Raw genomic sequence first — 17,072 nt, 5'->3', positions numbered from 1 at the left:
GCACAAATCAATTAAAACTTATACGAAGTAGATGTATCACATGAATTTGGTCTAATCTCTTAAACAAACTAAATGGATCATATGAATTTGAGTCAATCTCTTAAACGAATTAGACGTATCATATGAATTTGGGCCAATTTTGCAATCCAGGCCAGAGTTTACCAAACCAATGCTTGGTATCTAGCCATTTTAAAGAGAATCGCCGCCCTCGAAATTCAAGTAATTCTATCACAATATCACTCTAGCCCGAATCCCCTAAAACTTAAATGAACTAAACGTATAATATGTAGTTGAATCATTTTAAGAGAATTACCACCCTCTAAATTCCAGTAATTTAACCACAATACTTTTCTAGCCCAAATCCACTAAAATTTTAACGAACTAGACATATCATATGAATTTGGGCCATTTTTAAGTGAATCACCACCCTCTAAATTCATTTAATTTAACCACAATATCACTCTAGCCCAAATCCTTTAAAACCTAAACGAACTAGACAAATCATATGAATTTGGGCCAATTTTGCCACTCGAACCAAAGTTTACCAACCCAACGCTAGCTATCCGGTCATTTCGAAGAGAACCACCACCCTTTAAATTCAAGTTATTTAACCACAATATTACTCTAATCTGAATCCTCTAAAACTTAAATGAACTAGACGTATCATATCAATTTGAGACATTTTTAAGAGATTCACCACCCTCTAAATTCAAGTAACTTAACCAGAATATCACTATAGCCCAAATCCACTAAAACTTAAACGAACTAGACATATCATATAATTTTTTGCCAATTTCGCCACATAAGCCAAACTTTACCAAACCAACGCTAAATATCTAGCCATTTCCAATATAATCACCACCCTCTAAATTCAAGTAGTTTAACTACAATATCACTCTAGCTCAATCCCAATAAAACTAAAACGAACTAGACGAATCATATGAATTTAAGTCAAATCTCTTAAACGAACTAGACGGATCATATGAATTTAAGTCAGATCTCTTAAACGAACTAGACGGATTATATGAATTTGGGCCAAAACCAAATCTAGATATCCAGCCCATTTCCAAAAACAATCTCAACCCTCAAAAACCCAATCAATCTACACCGTCCAATTTAGGTCATTCAATCACCCATCACTATATAAACTCTCCATCTTCTTCTTCATCACTTCATAGAGCAAATCAGGTTTAGGGTTTTTCTCATTTCTCCCCTTTTTTCAGCAAACCATAGATCTGAATCGAAGAGGTTAAAGTGACGGCGCCGCTGCTGTCCGCCTTGACTGAAGTTCGAATTCGTCTTGGCCCTCTTTTTGTTGTAGTAAAAATCTCTTCTTTTCACTTTTAGGGTTAGTTTTCATCTGAAAAACCAGTTCAAATGGCTCCAAAAGCAACTAAGGCTGAGAAGAAGATCGCTTATGACACCAAAATGTGTCAACTTCTGGATGATTTTACTCAGGTGCTTGTGGCTGCTGCTGATAATGTTGGATCTAATCAGCTACAGAGTATTAGAAAGGGTTTGAGAGGTGATTCTGTTGTTCTTATGGGGAAGAATACTATGATGAAGAGAACTATTAGGGTTCATGCTGAGAAAACTGGCAATGAGACCATCCTGAATCTCATCCCTCTCCTTGTTGTGAGTCTTTTTGCTCCTCTTCACTGATATTGTGTTAATTCTATATATGTATATGCTCAAATCATGTTAATTGTACTGAATTTGCTGTTCAATTTATTGAATCCGATCAATTGATACCGAAAATGATAAAAGTACGTTTTGTTTTCACAGTATAGGTAGTACTCAGTTAAATGTACTGAATTTGTTCTTCAGTTTATACTAGAGTTGATATTCCAATCTGATACAATAAACAGAAAAGCTATGTTGCTTAAAAATGTAGACAGGTGCATGAGGTATCCTCTGAAAATAGTGTATTTTTGATGTATCCGACACAGTCGTGGCAATATTTTTGGAGAGTCCGATCAATTAAATAATAAAGCAAGTTTTTGTTTACATAGTATAGTACTCAATTAACTCTACTGAATTTGTTGTTCAGTTTATACTAATGGAAAATTTAGGATTGATCTTCACCAATGGTGTAATCTGTGTTTAGCAGTGTAGTATTCCGGTATTGTTTTTTGATATTTCAATTTGATACAGTAATAGATAAAGTAAAGGAACTTTTCGATTTGTATGTTCAATGTGTATAATCATGTTTCTTTTTTTGATTTTATAGTATAGGTAACTCAGTTAACTGTACTGAAGTTGTTGTTTGATTTATTATAGGGTAATGTGGGGTTGATCTTCACCAAGGGTGACCTCAAGGAAGTGAGTGAGGAAGTCGCAAAGTACAAGGTAAATTAATTGCGACTCTCTTTTTATATTGTAAAATGATGAAACTTGCTTATGTTTTTGGCTTTTGGGAGTATGTTTAAAGTATGTTTAACTTGTTGATTGATGTGTTTCTTCAATTGTTACATGAAAACCAAGAAGATGTGAACTTTTTACTAGTTATAGTTTTAAGTTTTAGAAAGGTTATTTTCACTTGAAACTGTACTGAAAAAGGCATTATATGGTTTGTATATGCTGTTGCTCTCAATATTATTTTATTGTGTTTCGTCAATTTTGTCTTGCATTTATACTAATTGTTGAAGACATGTTTTATGCTTGATGTTTGAATTGGTTCCAAGTTTAAGCTGCACTATGTCTCATTCCAGCCTTGTTTATAGTATGTTTATGGTCCTCTATTTATATGTTAATAGGTTGGAGCGCCTGCACGTGTCGGTTTGGTGGCTCCAGTTGATGTTGTTGTTCCTCCTGGTAACACTGGTCTTGACCCATCTCAGACCTCTTTCTTCCAGGTACGTGTCTCATGCCGCCAAAAAAAATTGTTTTTTCTCGTTTGTGTTGAGAAGTTTTTCTTTTTAACTTACCATATAATTCTTGCAGGTGCTCAACATCCCAACTAAGATTAACAAGGGTACTGTTGAAATTATCACTCCTGTGGAACTCATCAAGAAGGGTGATAAAGTTGGTTCCTCTGAAGCTGCCCTGCTTGCCAAACTTGGTATTAGGCCATTCTCATACGGTCTTGTTGTTCTCTCTGTTTACGACAATGGTTCCGTCTTCAGCCCTGAGGTTCTTGACCTGACTGAGGATGATCTCATTGAGAAGTTTGCCACGGGAGTATCTATGGTTACCTCCTTGGCATTGGCCATCTCTTACCCAACTCTTGCTGCTGCACCCCACATGTTCACCAACGCCTACAAGAATGTGTTGGCCATTGCAATTGAAACCGACTACTCTTTCCCTCTCGCTGACAAAGTGAAGGAATACCTCGCGGTATGTTCTTAATCCCAATGTTTGAAAGATATAAAGATATTAACAGTTAGTTTACCTAGTCTTAACTATTCTTGCACTTGCAGGATCCAAGTAAGTTTGCCGCCGTTGCTGCCGCTCCTGCTGCAGCTGCTGGTTCTGGAGCTGCTCCTGCTGCTGCTAAGGAGGAGGAGAAGAAGGAAGAGCCTGCTGAGGAGTCAGATGATGACATGGGTTTCAGTTTGTTTGATTAAGTCTGTTGTTTGTGATGTCATCTGTTTTTTGGTTTCGAAAACAAATTTTCACCTTTATGTTTTTAGTTTGCAAACAATATTTCAATTCAGTTATAAGATTTAGTGGATAATTTTTGTTTTGGACCTTAATTCTTTGCCTTTTTATATTTTAATCCTAATAGTTTTGAACAGTACAATACTGATTTTTCTACAATTAAAACGTATTGTTACTGCAAACATAAAATTGATATATATATATATTTGCACTTTTCATCAGTGGGTTGTTTAGACTTGAATCTTTTTATAAATTAATGCAACGAAAGCCTAAAATAATATCTGGCACTTCAACTAGTCCTCATGATCCTTGAATAGAAAGATGGTTAATTACTAAAAGATAATATAGGGTGTAAAAATGCTAAAATAAGTGATTAAAAACCTTATTAAAAAAAATGATTTAGTAAATTCATCGAGTTGTTCCAACAATCAGAATACTAATGATTAATGAAATTCCTTTATCAGCTCTTATCTTAGAAGGGAAGCATTTCTAATTCTTAATACTACAAGGAGGAATGAAAATTTCGATTGATCATTTTCTATAATATAATATGCATTTCACTTTATACAGAAAAAAAAACAATATTAATCATTAAAAAATCGAAATATAAATCCTATTATTAAATTTGATATAAGAGTACAAAAATCATATAAATACACAGCGGCTATAAGCTTTTTAGTACAGTTTAAATATGTTCCACATCAAACATAAAAATACGCTTAATTAACCCTATTAAGACATCTTGTGGCTGTAGTTTAGTGGTAAGAATTCCACGTTGTGGCCGTGGAGACCTGGGCTCGAATCCCAGCAGCCACATTCTACCATTATTTTGTGAACTTTATCATTTTTAATCCACAAACTAACAAGTACACATTAACAAGTATGTAAATCCTCTACGAAAATACTAGTATTATATGATGTATGCCAAAGTCTAACTAAAAATGAACTAAAGAAGAAATCTATTGCTTGTGAGAGTGCAGATTTTGTGATTCTGCATAGGAAGCACAAATCTTATTATCTAAGTCGAGCGCAAAAGAGGCCATCTTTCTGGATAATCCATAGCCACAATCACAGCAATGAATACCCACACCATAAGTATACCGATGAATATGGTCTTTATCAGTTCTTCTCTGTAGACACTCGTGTTGGAGACGTTGTGATGATTAAACTCAGGGCTATCTTTCACTTGATCAGCGGCTGGTTCTGTCGGAGTGACCTCATTGGATTCACTCGTATGATCAGGTGTTTCAGGTCTGCTCGCTTGATCAGGTGTTCGTTCTGTCCTTGTAGCTTCATCGGATTCACTTTCTGCATCGGTCTGGTCTGAGCATTTTGAACATGAGCAGTTTCCACCGAGAAACGGAGGTATTGAATCGAGGTGATTGGATAGAAACTCTAGATGGTTTCTCCCAATAATTCTCACTTTTTGACGTGTGGCTGGTTTAAGCACCTGCAAGCACCAATGTTAGTTTGATGTAAATAGTAATGCAGCCATACATAAAAATCAATGAAATTATGCAAACAAAATTTCCAGTCCCCTACTATAATTCGTAGTTATGATTTAGCTCAATTAGAGCCTGGAGAGTTACATATTAATCCATTATAACCAATCAAAATCCAAACCATGAGATAATAATCTGGGCGATACACCAACAAGCAGAAGTCTTGACTGGCCATTTGAAATGAAAATGAGATAAGATGGGATAAACCTCCCTTTGTGTTGGACTGTAAGAGAGGATTATGTAGTCGAGAGAGTATTGTGTGTTTACCATAGAGGATTATGTAACGGACAAATGAACAATTGAATTTTGGATTCCCAAATACCCTTACCGGGTTCACAAAATACTACCCCACAAACTATACGTATAAGTAACCCAATTCTTTATGGGAAAGCAAAAACAGATTTGCTAGAAGGGAGAACTGTGAGTTTTTTCAAAAAAAACATATGACATGAAAATAAACAAAAAGAAAGTAGCTCGTCTGTGTGTGTGTGTGTGGGGGGGGGGGTGGCGTCCTTTTGTGTCTATCAGAGCTATGGATGGTTAGTAAAATCTTACTGAAGTGATGACTACATAGGATAGGATTTCTTCATTTTGATCCCCACAAATAGAGGAAAGCCTCCCCCAGTCAGCAGAAGTAATCAAAACCAATTCACAATTATTTGATTATCAGAAGTCAAAATCAAGCAACTTGTGGATTTATGTGACTCATCCTCTAAACCAACAACACCAACAATAACAGATTCTTTTAAAAAAATTCAAAAGCCTTTCACGAAAATTTCAGGTCAGACATCCCTTACTTAGAAGATACATTACTGCCACCACAAATACCAGCCACATCAGCCCACACAGCCTTCTCTTAAATTTTTTATCCCAATGGCAAGTAAATTAATAAGACATTTTTAACACCTGTAAGGAAAGTGCTCAGGAGTTGCTGGTTTCTTTTTTTCTTTTTCTTGGGGTGGGGGTGAAATCTTTAAATGCATCAATGATGGAGTTACCTGAAAGAAAGTTTGCATTATTATTTGGGCAACTTGAGGGAGCCGAACTATAATCAAAGAGCTAAGACGATTAGGATAATGATCCTGCAAGAGCATAGCACAAGATCTCATCATGTGTATGGGAAAACCAAAGGGAGAGAGTCCTTCGCAGTCCATCAAGACAGTTATTTGAGGGTGTTCCACATTGACCATTCTCAGAATACCGTGCTCAATCTGCGAAACTGTGGAATCAAAACCTCAATAAGCATTCTATCCAAAATCAGCATGCAAACTGAAGAAGTCTACATGAAAAACTGAGACCAAATGACTGGCAATACAACAACAATAACATACCCAGTGAAATCCCACAATTGGGGTCTGGGTATGAAATCCAAATAGCAGAGCAGAAAATATCAGTGATTTCATGCCATGCAAATTTGACAAATTATTCGAAGAGCAACAGAGCTGCTTAACAGAAAATTCTGCAATGAAATTTCCATTGAAGCAGATTTTACTTGGATACCATGAAACTAGCAAAAGAATTAAAACTCAGGATTGGTTATCCCAGTGATAGCCATTAGCCCAGACCCTAATTCCCAAGTTCACTAAGCATATTCAGGTTTCTCAGATATTGGCATAGAACAAAGAGGTCTATCCAGGCCAACCCAGTTCAATTAACAGAAAATTGTTCAAATTTTCTGTAACAATTGCATATCGGCAGCAAAGAGGATTGATTCACGAAGGGTACACGTTAAATTTTCCACGACAACTCTAAACCTGAGTTATGACATGCACTTGCGCAGATTATACTATTCTATCCTGAAGAACTTGACTCAGCCTCTTATAGCATACTTAACTCGTATTAAAACTTGCAATGATATCATTGAGTCACCAGTTACAGTCTTTACATGTATTCCAGTTGCACTGATATATAAACTAATCAAGAAAGATTTGCATACCAACTGCTTTTATCAAGAGAGATTTGCCATTCGATCTCAGGTTGGAGCAAGCAAGTCCAAGGCGAATGATGAGGCAAGGCCGTTGATTGGCATCGTGGCCGTGCCAAAAAATGAAAGGAGACCAAGCCTTAAGTTCTTCTGGTGAAAGAAACGTGTAATTCTGCCGCCATTTAATGGTTTTCTTAACTGATGAAAGCAGCCTAGCAAAATCACCATTTGCAGCAGCATAGAATTGACGGAGCTCTTCATCATTCAACCTGTCCAATTTAACATGTTAGTATCACTGACAAATTAGTCAAATAGAAATTGAAATTGTTATGAAAAGAATGCTTGTGTAATGCATCAAAGAGCAACTAAGTTTGTAGATGAATGGAAGTCTGACTTAGCAACAACATACCCAGTGTAATCCCACAGGTGGAGTTGGGGGAGTGTAGAGTGTATGCAGACTTTCCCCCTACCTCGTGGAGGTAGAGAGGCCATTCCCAGAAGACTCTTGGCTCAAGTAATGCATATCAAAGCCAGTAGAAAAGAAAAAATACAGAATCAAAGAGGACACACTAAATAATAAGGAAGTCTGACTTAGCAAGCTTCATTATTTTCAAGTCTCTCTTTTCTTGTGTTCTTACTTTTTTTCCGGAAAGCATCATTAAATAAAACATACTAGAATGAAAATATGGCACGTCAAAGAAACATATTTTTTCCAGTACCACTAGTCTAGCATTGAGACTGACAACAGTGAAGGAGGTCATCTCACCTCTCAGGTACACTAATACTTTCCTCCCTCAGTTCCTTATGGAGTTCTAGCAACCATCTTTGAGGATAACCATCATCCTGTACTTCATCATGAGATCTGTAAGGAAAACCATGAAGCATACATTAAAACTAATAACCTTAATAACAACCTGGAGAGCACAATTTTCATACAGAAATAATGAAAATCAATTTCACGAAGAAAACATGATCCCCCTAAGCATAAAGAAAGTGATCACACAAGTGTAATTGCTAGGCCCCCTATCTTTCAATTTATTGTTGTTGTTGTTAGCAATATGTTTCAATGTAATTACAATAAAAGCTAAATAACAATTTTGAATTTGAGAACAGCCCAAGAAAAATAAAAAATGATAATTTCTGTTGAATCTCATGAATGATTCTTCTTTCGTGTTGTCATTGTTGTTTGTTTTTCACAAAGTTTCACAAGATTATTGTTGGGAAATTCATATTTATTACAGTTTCCAAACATCACAACAAAATTGAACAATAAAAGAATTAGGTTCCAGTGTAGGACTAGCTAAGATCGTAATCCTCATTTTCTTTATGACAAGGGAACCAACAGCCACCGCTACCCTTCGGGTGAGCACAGGGTAAACCCCACCTCTGTGCAATAGCAAACCACACGGGAGAGGTAAGCCGCACTAGGCAACCCCGAAGATGAGTTCGACCCAGAAGGTCAACCCCCTGGCTGGCACAAGCTAAAGGGGTTTCGAACGTGAGATCTCCATTATGGAAGTCCCAAGCTGAACAATCTGAGCCACCCCGAAAGGAGTGTTCCTCATTCTTATTGTGGCTTTGATTTCATAAATCCTAATAATTTATTTTCTCTGTTTTTGTGGTTAAACAACTACAAGCTTAAGAAGTTAATGACTTGTGTATCATAATCATTGCATACACCAAAAAATATAAAGAGAAGCCAAAATACAAGCATCTGAACTTGACATGATTATAAACTCTTCTATTACTAAATCATTTAGCCATTAGACAGCTGCTGTAGTCCAGGACGTGAGAAACTTCCAAAGAAAATATACTTCGAATGATACACCTACCTTGCTTGTGGATATGCTTGAGAATGATGAAAGTCGTTCGGTGTCGTTTCTCCTGTAGATGATGACTGATCGGAGAAAACTGTTGCAATTGAGAGCAATAGCATTGGCCTAGACAATTTCTACCAAAATAAGCATAGTCATTAAAATAGATACACCAATTGATTTGAAAGGAAAAGAATCGAAAAGAAAAAACAACAGTGTCGAAAATTAAGTTAGGCAGATTAAACAGCAGTGTAGAAAATTAAGTTAAGCATGCTAGATCTAATAACAAACCAACTAAAGTAGTCTTGGCTGTCAACAATTTATCTTCTATGAACTGCTGCAGCAATAAAACATATACCATCTCTCCAAACAAAAAGAAGTTCATCTGCTATGAATTGTGATTATAGAATATTCCTTGTATTAAAGCCCTTCAAGACCGCTTCTACAATCCAACAATTGAGGTGACTTAAATGAGCAGTGATAACATACAATTGTAAGGAAGGCCAAGTGCCAGAAGAGATTATATTTCTATGCACTAAATCAAACAAGAGGTGCTCTCTAAAATATGAAAACAGTAACCAACAAAAATAGCCAAATAAAAGAGAAATATTTGGGCCAAAAAACAGAACCTGGATCTCTCATGTAAAAGGATTTACAGCCATATGGGAAAAAGTCAACATTACACTCAAGAAAAAATATCTGCATCACAAATGTTGTTTGCTTTATTGTGACAAAGGTGGTTATGAACATGCTTAAAATGAGTCCAAAACCTTCTGCCAGCACTTTCAACTCATGAGAAACGTTTAACATAATGACATCATATATTGAATGTAAAACACACATGGGTTTCTCCTTTTAATCTTCAGAAACATAAGTAGAAAAGAAAAGATACATAGGCAACGCAAATGTCACAATCCTCACATAATTTATTGAAAAACAAAAGATATTGGTTCTTTTCACTAATGTTGTCAAGCAGACAAGCACCAGAAGAACACTTCCAGATAACCAGATGTGCAATCATACAGCAGATTGAAGATGAATTGGTAACATCCAAATACAAGGAATAATAGCTGGCAAAAATTCACAGTAGAACATAACAAATTCAAAATGTGAATGCAAGTATTCCCAGAATTGCAAGAATTATATGCACTAAAAGATGAACAGAAACCCACCTGCAATTGTCTGACCAATGGCTCCAAAGGAACCCACTTTTGGACCCACTTAAACGGTGGATAACATAAAGCTTGCAGTGCCTGCAAACCGTGCCAAATAAAAGGACATCTAGCTTTGCTCAGCCTTCGTACAACCTCTAAAACAGCAGTGGTAGCCAAGAATATGACAACATCACCAGCAGTTCCACTAGTCTGTACACTCTGTTTCACTTTAGTAATACATTTCAAAGTCTTTGCTGAGAAGTGCTTTGTAGCAGAGGCAACTAAACAAATCTTCGGTAGCTTTTCCTTGCTAATCATCCGCGCCTCCAATCTTTTGTTAGAATATGGTGGACATGGTAAGTCACCCATATTGATGACCTCATAAATCTCAGTCACAGCTTTGCATCAACAAAAGAAAAAAATCGTGGAAAATTAGAACATAGACCATTTTTCCCACCCACCTATTGGATTATTGTGTAATCAATTCATATATATCAGGCAGACATAACAAAACCACCACCGAATGAATATTAACCAGATTTTATAAACTTGCTAAGTATGACGATGCTATGAAGAAACTGCCAATATAAAACAAAATTTAGCAATAATCAGGATTAGTTATGGTATCTTTATGGATGACAATGAACTCATAATTTCTAAATTAAGCTCCTGTTTGGCCATATATTTTAAGATAAAATTTGGAACTTCAAAATTTGAGTTTTTGAAATTGTGCTTGGACATGCAATTTACTTGGAAAAGATATAAGTTTTGTTAGTGAAAGTCCCAAAAATCTTTTTAACTTCTCAAAAACTACTCCCAAAATCAATGGGAAATCGCTAGCTAAATCTATTCAGTCACGAAATTACTCTAATATTCACCAATCACTGTGATTGCAAGCAAATTTCTCTACAAGGATTCACGAATTATGCAGCTAAAACGCCCAAAAATGAAACCATAATCATCTAAAACAAATATTTTAAGTTAAATTTTCAAAAACTACTCCCAAAATCTACGAGCAAAAGCTAGCTAAATCTATTTAGTCACGAATTTCTTCTAATACTCACCAATCACTATAATGGCAAGAGAATCTCTCTACAAGGATTCACAAATTATACAGCTTAAACACCTAAAAATAAAACCATAATCATCTAGAACAGATATTCGACGTTAGATTTTTAGAAACTACTCCCAAAATCTATGGTCAAGTGCTAGCGAGATCTATTTAGTCATGAATTTCTTCTAATATTCACCACTCACTTTGCTTGCAAGCAAATTTCGTTAAAAGGTATCACAAATTATGCAGCTTAAATGCCTACAAATGAAACCATAATCATCTAAAACAGATATTTTGAAGTTAAAATTTACAAAAACTACTCCCAAAAGCTAGCTAAATCAATTTACTCTCGAATTTCTTCTTCCTATATTCTATAATCACTATAATTGCACGAAAATTTCTCTACAAGGATTCACATATTATGCAGCTAAACCGACTAAAAATGAAACCATAATCATCTAAAACAGATATTTGAAGTTGAATTTTCAAAAACTACTCCCAAAATCTACGAGCAAAAACTAGCTAAATCAATTGAGTCGCGAATTTCTTCTTCGTCCTATATTCAATAATCACTATAATTGCAAGCGAATTTCTCAACAAGGATTCACAAATTATGCAGCTAAACCGACTAAAAATGAAACCATAATCATTTAAAACAGACCGAGCAAATGAGAACAGGAGAGACGAACACATCAATTAATATCACATTAATTACTACATATTTTCTCTTTTGATTAACATGTGGATGTTCAGTCAATTACCTGAAAACAAAATCGGATTTCGTACCGTATATATTACCCGGTAGAATTAACGGCGACTGTTCACCGGAAACTTAGGTTGAGTGTTAATATTCAGGGAGAAGTCGCTGACGACGGGAAGAATATGGCGGAGTTCGGCGGAGGTTGACCGTGAAGGAAGGTTTATACTTTGCTTGGGTAAATGGCGCGTGATCTTCACTCTCCTATCGTCGTCTGGTTTCCCCTAGAAGATACAGATATTGGGTCCCACCTGATACTGAATCACGTTTTAGTTTTTTCTATTGGATTTGGGTTGCCACGTTGACACGTCGGGCCCTGCTAGATCACGTGTTTGGTATTCGTATTGAAATTCGATTAATCCCGATTTACCAATTGCATCATATGTTAGTATATTTTTTTAGTTTACCAAATTGCCTTTTGTATTAAATTTAATTTGTTAGATATATGTATCTTCGATATATGCGGTCAAATTAAATATAATTTATTTCAAATACACTTTATTTCGACATGATTTACATGTATTTGTGATACATTGACGCTCTTGCTCGTCTCTTCTCCCTTTTCCTCTCTCGATTGTGTCTCTTCTTACGTATATCTATCCAAATGTATCTTATGTCAAAGATACATGTTGACTTTCACGTTCGTCTTTCACTTATCTCATTCGCTTCTCTCATATATCATAATGTATATGACTTGAAATATCATACGAAGTTATTAATTAGTAAAATAACGTATAATTATTTCAAATCATAAAGTAGATTAGTATACATGTCAGTAATGTTCATGCAATTAAGTAGTTTTTCCTAATTTTTTTCCCATGTTCAAAATTTAAATTCGAAAATTTAATTAAAAATATAGGAATCTTAATTATCCTACCAAAACTCACGATAATTGTAATATAACTACTTTCCTCTTTTACTTTTACTTTTTCACTTTAGACTTAACGTGCCCCAAAGAAATAATAAGGTTGATTTTTACGTGTTACACTAATTTTTGGCAAAATATTTAAATTTTTGAGAGAAGTTGTTATCGAGTACGAGTGAGTCACTTGATGCTTGATCTATTTTGCTTTGACAAGTGTTATTTTAAAATATCTAACATGAAATATTTTGCTTTTTTTTAATATAAAACTCCTTTTGAATTAATTAATTCAGATTTATATTTTAGTGAAAGAATAAAACAAGTAAAAAGCTTTAGGAAAGTTAGGAAGTGAACTAGTTTAGTTTAGAAAATATGTAACTAGTTATTTATTTTCTTTCTGAATTTTATACTTAGAATGATCAATATTTAAATTATAATTCTTTAAAGTGTTTTTTACGTATAAATATTGGTGGTCTATGGTAATCTTTTCACTGTTTTAAAAAAAAAAGTCATTTCTTATTAAAAACTCTCATTTTTAAGCTTAAATTCGATATATTATATATTATATTAATAATTAACGAATTTCATTCATTTCTAGAGTGTTCCTTTGAAGATTTTCACTTCATTTATCTCAAATTAATTAAAATGCTTTCATTATATTAAAGATAAAAGGAATTTCAGAATAGTATTTGTTTGGCTATAAATAGAAAGCTTGTAGGGCCATAAATTATGCTTTGATTATTTAATATTAAAGAAATTGTCCTAAAGAAAGGATTAATTTACTTAGATATATGAATTTATAAATTTATAATATGCTATTACGCTTGATTTGGTTCACTATTATATTAGCTCTACATATAATTTTTCATTTTTTTTAAAGTAGTTTATTGAGAATAAAAAAGTGAATTGATTTTTTTTTCTAAAGAAAAACGAAAAATAAAAAAAGTGCAAGATATGCCAAGATATTTTTGCTAAAATGGGACCAAATCAACTAAGAATAAATCATTCAATGTTTAGCTAAATTTTTATTTTATAAAAAAAGTTCAACTAAGTTCAATGTATATATTCGATAAAATCGAACAAATTCAAAGTATCATATAGCATATCATTGCTATCTAACGTAACCATGAAGCTAAACATCATTATCTCATTGAGTAAAAAGAAACTCGCTAGAACGATTTGATTCGATTAATTTAAATTCATACGATAACGTCTGATTACAAGAATAAAACACTTTTTATTAGAGATAATTATATTATTATGATTCGTATTTGAAACCTTCAGCTATAAATAAAAAAAATATTTATCATCTCAATATAACATTTCATCGTTCAAAATTCATATTTAAGATAATAGTTTCACAATATAGATATTAGCATTTCGCGGTGTTTCAATTATTAAACCTCATAATATTGTATAATCCAATAAATGGAGTCAGAAGAAGATAAATTATACATAGACTATATCCAACCTTTGCGAAGTAAACTCAAAAGAGAATTTTTCAAGACAGAAAAATACGATAACATAATAACAAAATACAAAGCAACTATAGAAACTATATCATGTTTACACTATTCATAAAAGATTACATTATCCTCAATTATTGAATAATTAGTTATGTAAAAGTTGATAATTCGATATATAACTAAAAAAAAAAGAATTATAGTAATATATTTTAAAGATTTAATATGCTTAGTCAGACACGAGACTATAATAAAAATTTATGAGTAAAGTTTACAACATAGTTATGAATAAATATTACATATGAAAACGAGACCCGTTAAGTAGGAAACATACAACCCGAAAACCCGATAATAAAGAAGAAAAACTCAAGAACATAAACCCGGCGAATCCTAAGGCCACGGAGATATCTGATTGAACACAAAATGCATTATTAGCCGTACACGTGTCCCTATCCTTTAACGTCCGAGCTAAAGCCGTTCCCGCCGAATCTGCCGATAACAACATGTATGCAAAAACCTACACAACAAAATAACGTCTATTTTTTTACACCACGTCTCCGATATTCCGTATAAATCATTTTCACGTTCACATAGAATTCGTAAAGAAAACTACGAGGAGGTGTGATTCACACTATGTCTCCAACATTCCGTACAAATCATTTCATGTTCACATAGAATTCGTGAAAGAAAACTACGAGGAGGTGTGATTCATGTAGCCAGGGGCGGAACCACCTTATAAGAAGGGGGTTCATCCGACGGCGAAAATTATATGATCTAAACATAGTTAAAATAATTTTATATGTATATATAATAAATCGAACCATCTTCGGCCATTTTCATGCGTCTATTTCTACAAATTTTGAACCCCTTTGTTGAAAATTCTGCCTCTGCCTCCGCCTCTCCATGTAGCTTACCGAAATACAAACGTAATCGACTCATTTCACAAAAAACTTAAATCAGGGTGCGTTAGACTTGAAAGTTATTAGATTCTAAATTAACTTGTACATATTCTGTAATAAAAATAAATACACGATTTGAACTTAAATTATTGAATTCTATCGAACCTGATCGTGACCGAAATCGAACCAAACTTGTACAATTTCAGGAAGAACAGTGGTGCCTCTTGATATTTCCCAAACCGAAGCTCCAATTTCGAATAGTGAATACAACGCTACAATCGCAGCTGCAATAGCCACAAATCTATCCAAAAATAAAATCTCATTATAGACTTCAAAAAAAAATTATCGATCTAATCGGTTGAAATTAAGACGTAATTGATTGTATATTCATAATTAAAATCATCACGATCCGAATCTATTGATATGTATTATCTGCTATAACTTACGATCCCATAAATTTATCTTTTCGACTATGCAACTTGAGCTATGTTTTATAAGAATCAACTTAAATAATTTAATTTAATAAACTTATAGTAATCGATAAATATATAATATATATACAATCGTATATATAAGCTATAAAAACTTCTTATCCTTTGAAATTTGTTAATCATGCTTGACTCATCCTCGTCGAGATAAGATAGGTGAAGGGAGAAGAAGGAATCGAAGAAATTTCATCTAAAATTCTCAATTAAGGTAGTTTTATCAGCTAATTGAATTTTGCAAATATGTTTAATTTAGTTCAATTTGATACTTAAAAAAAAATAGAAAGAGCTAATAGTAGTAGTACCTGAACGCATCGAAGTGGTACCACCGAAGAAAATCGGAATCGGAATCAGAGCCACCGCCGTGAGAGTTAGCGAACATGAAAATTGCAGAGGCGAGTGAGAAGCAGAAGGCGGCGAACCGGAAAATGAGTATCAAAATATTGAACCGCCGGTTTTTTTGAACGGAAACGGTTGAGTGAAACTGAGATTGATTTCTCGACCGGGGAGACGGTGTTCTAATACCGCCGTTCCGGTTCGGTTCCTGCGGCGACCTCAACATTTTTCCCGGCGAGAAATTCAGACGGAGATGAAGAAATTCATAGAGAAATTAAACTTGAGTGAATTTTATTACTAATTTTCTGAAAATTTTGATTTCATGTGTGAAGAGATTTTTTTTCTGTTTGGGGATTTGAAGTCACGAGACATGGCATGATTCTCATGACAAAGGATAAATGATAAAATGGAGCAAGAGAACATATAATTTGTCGATCGGAGCTCGATTAATTTAAATTTACGTAGTAAACACTCATTATTAATTTCGATATAAGCATTATAAATATACATTGAAGCTCGACTAATTTGAGCTTGAGTATTGTAAGGATTTATTTTTACAAAAAATGTTGACAATTAAAAAATTTTCTAACTCGAACTCACACTCGAACTATTTAATTAAGAATAACGAAACACGATTAGGATTGTTATACCCGAATTTAATGTATGTTATATTTGAATTAAATTACTTTTGCCATAAAAAATATAGTGAAATGATTGGATTGGATTTGGATCGAGAGAATGAAAATTTTAATTTTTAATTTAATTGAATTAGTAAATTTTGAACGATAAATTATTATGAAAAAAAATAAAAATGAGAAGGCATAGCTAATTTCAAAGAAATATGTAATATTTGATATATGTCTCATCGATTTATATGATATTAACTTTATCATGATCTTCACGTATCGCCTTCGTATTCTATTACTACGTTGTTTGACGTACCCCTCTAGAAAAGTCCGAGCCTTAAAAATTAAATAACCTACAATAATTTTATTTACTTAATTTAATTAAAATTAATCAAATCAATAAAATTCGAATATTTAAACTAAAAGAAAGCATAGAAAAAGACAGTTCAATATTAGGTAGAAACGAATGGGAACAAGTGGGGTTATAAGCGTACTTTTCGTGCTTCTTTCTTTCTTCTTTATGTACTCTTTTTCATTTGACTATATTTGTTTAAAGTCGTTTATATTCGATAAAATTTATTCATATCAGATATTTA

The 17,072-nt window shown here is 33.8% G+C and overlaps 3 protein-coding genes and 1 non-coding gene across 5 annotated transcripts; 2 read left to right on the top strand and 2 right to left on the bottom strand.

Annotated features, from left to right (window-relative positions):
- Positions 1-1,174: 1,174 nt before the first annotated feature.
- Positions 1,175-3,695, top strand: LOC107020385 (60S acidic ribosomal protein P0). The gene is made up of 5 exons (XM_015220727.1): positions 1,175-1,635; positions 2,281-2,349; positions 2,757-2,855; positions 2,944-3,336; positions 3,420-3,695. The coding sequence occupies exons 1-5, from the start codon at positions 1,378-1,380 to the stop codon at positions 3,564-3,566; spliced, it is 966 nt and encodes a 321-aa protein (XP_015076213.1). The 5' UTR covers positions 1,175-1,377; the 3' UTR covers positions 3,567-3,695.
- A 536-nt stretch (positions 3,696-4,231) lies between these two features.
- Positions 4,232-12,019, bottom strand: LOC107020955 (phosphatidylinositol/phosphatidylcholine transfer protein SFH12-like). 2 transcript variants are annotated; one of them, XM_015221502.2, is made up of 7 exons: positions 11,835-12,019; positions 10,013-10,392; positions 8,859-8,977; positions 7,793-7,888; positions 7,039-7,295; positions 6,101-6,321; positions 4,232-5,050 (listed from the first exon to the last, which is right to left on the bottom strand). In XM_015221502.2, the coding sequence occupies exons 2-7, from the start codon at positions 10,361-10,363 to the stop codon at positions 4,619-4,621; spliced, it is 1,476 nt and encodes a 491-aa protein (XP_015076988.1). In that variant the 5' UTR covers positions 10,364-10,392; positions 11,835-12,019; the 3' UTR covers positions 4,232-4,618. The 2 variants fall into 2 exon arrangements, with proteins under 2 accessions (XP_015076988.1, XP_015076987.1); XM_015221501.2 differs by having other exon boundaries at positions 11,810-12,018.
- On the top strand, positions 4,345-4,416 carry TRNAH-GUG. Its single transcript has one exon. It is a non-coding gene; the product is annotated as a tRNA-His (tRNA).
- A 2,308-nt stretch (positions 12,020-14,327) lies between the features above and the next one.
- LOC107018966 (CASP-like protein 4C2) lies at positions 14,328-16,334 on the bottom strand. Its single transcript, XM_015219559.2, has 3 exons — positions 15,820-16,334; positions 15,195-15,330; positions 14,328-14,647 (listed from the first exon to the last, which is right to left on the bottom strand). Exons 1-3 carry the CDS (start codon positions 16,074-16,076, stop codon positions 14,426-14,428), a joined length of 615 nt encoding a protein of 204 aa, XP_015075045.1. The 5' UTR covers positions 16,077-16,334; the 3' UTR covers positions 14,328-14,425.
- Between the last annotated feature and the right edge of the window lie 738 nt (positions 16,335-17,072).

The sequence above is a fragment of the Solanum pennellii genome, chromosome 5, assembly GCF_001406875.1.
Source record: "Solanum pennellii chromosome 5, SPENNV200".
In the NCBI taxonomy this organism is placed as follows: domain Eukaryota; kingdom Viridiplantae; phylum Streptophyta; class Magnoliopsida; order Solanales; family Solanaceae; genus Solanum; species Solanum pennellii.
This window is presented reverse-complemented; position numbering and strand designations above follow the sequence as displayed.

What these genes read in the sequence shown, in the direction of transcription:
- LOC107020385 (XM_015220727.1), top strand. Translation starts at nt 1,378, where the DNA reads ATGGCTCCAAAAGCAACTAAGGCTGAGAAGAAGATCGCTTATGACACC. An exon ending in AGGAAGTCGCAAAGTACAAG is followed by an intron (nt 2,350 to 2,756) that starts GTAAATTAATTG and finishes ATATGTTAATAG; the next exon opens with GTTGGAGCGCCTGCACGTGT. An exon ending in AAGTGAAGGAATACCTCGCG is followed by an intron (nt 3,337 to 3,419) that starts GTATGTTCTTAA and finishes TTGCACTTGCAG; the next exon opens with GATCCAAGTAAGTTTGCCGC.
- LOC107020955 (XM_015221502.2), bottom strand. Translation starts at nt 10,363, where the DNA reads ATGGGTGACTTACCATGTCCACCATATTCTAACAAAAGATTGGAGGCG. An exon ending in AGTATTAGTGTACCTGAGAG is followed by an intron (nt 7,296 to 7,792) that starts GTGAGATGACCT and finishes TAAATTGGACAG; the next exon opens with GTTGAATGATGAAGAGCTCC. An exon ending in TAATGCAAACTTTCTTTCAG is followed by an intron (nt 5,051 to 6,100) that starts GTAACTCCATCA and finishes TGGTGCTTGCAG; the next exon opens with GTGCTTAAACCAGCCACACG.
- LOC107018966 (XM_015219559.2), bottom strand. Translation starts at nt 16,076, where the DNA reads ATGTTGAGGTCGCCGCAGGAACCGAACCGGAACGGCGGTATTAGAACA. An exon ending in TACCACTTCGATGCGTTCAG is followed by an intron (nt 15,331 to 15,819) that starts GTACTACTACTA and finishes ATTTTTGGATAG; the next exon opens with ATTTGTGGCTATTGCAGCTG. An exon ending in TCGATTTCGGTCACGATCAG is followed by an intron (nt 14,648 to 15,194) that starts GTTCGATAGAAT and finishes TTTGTTGTGTAG; the next exon opens with GTTTTTGCATACATGTTGTT.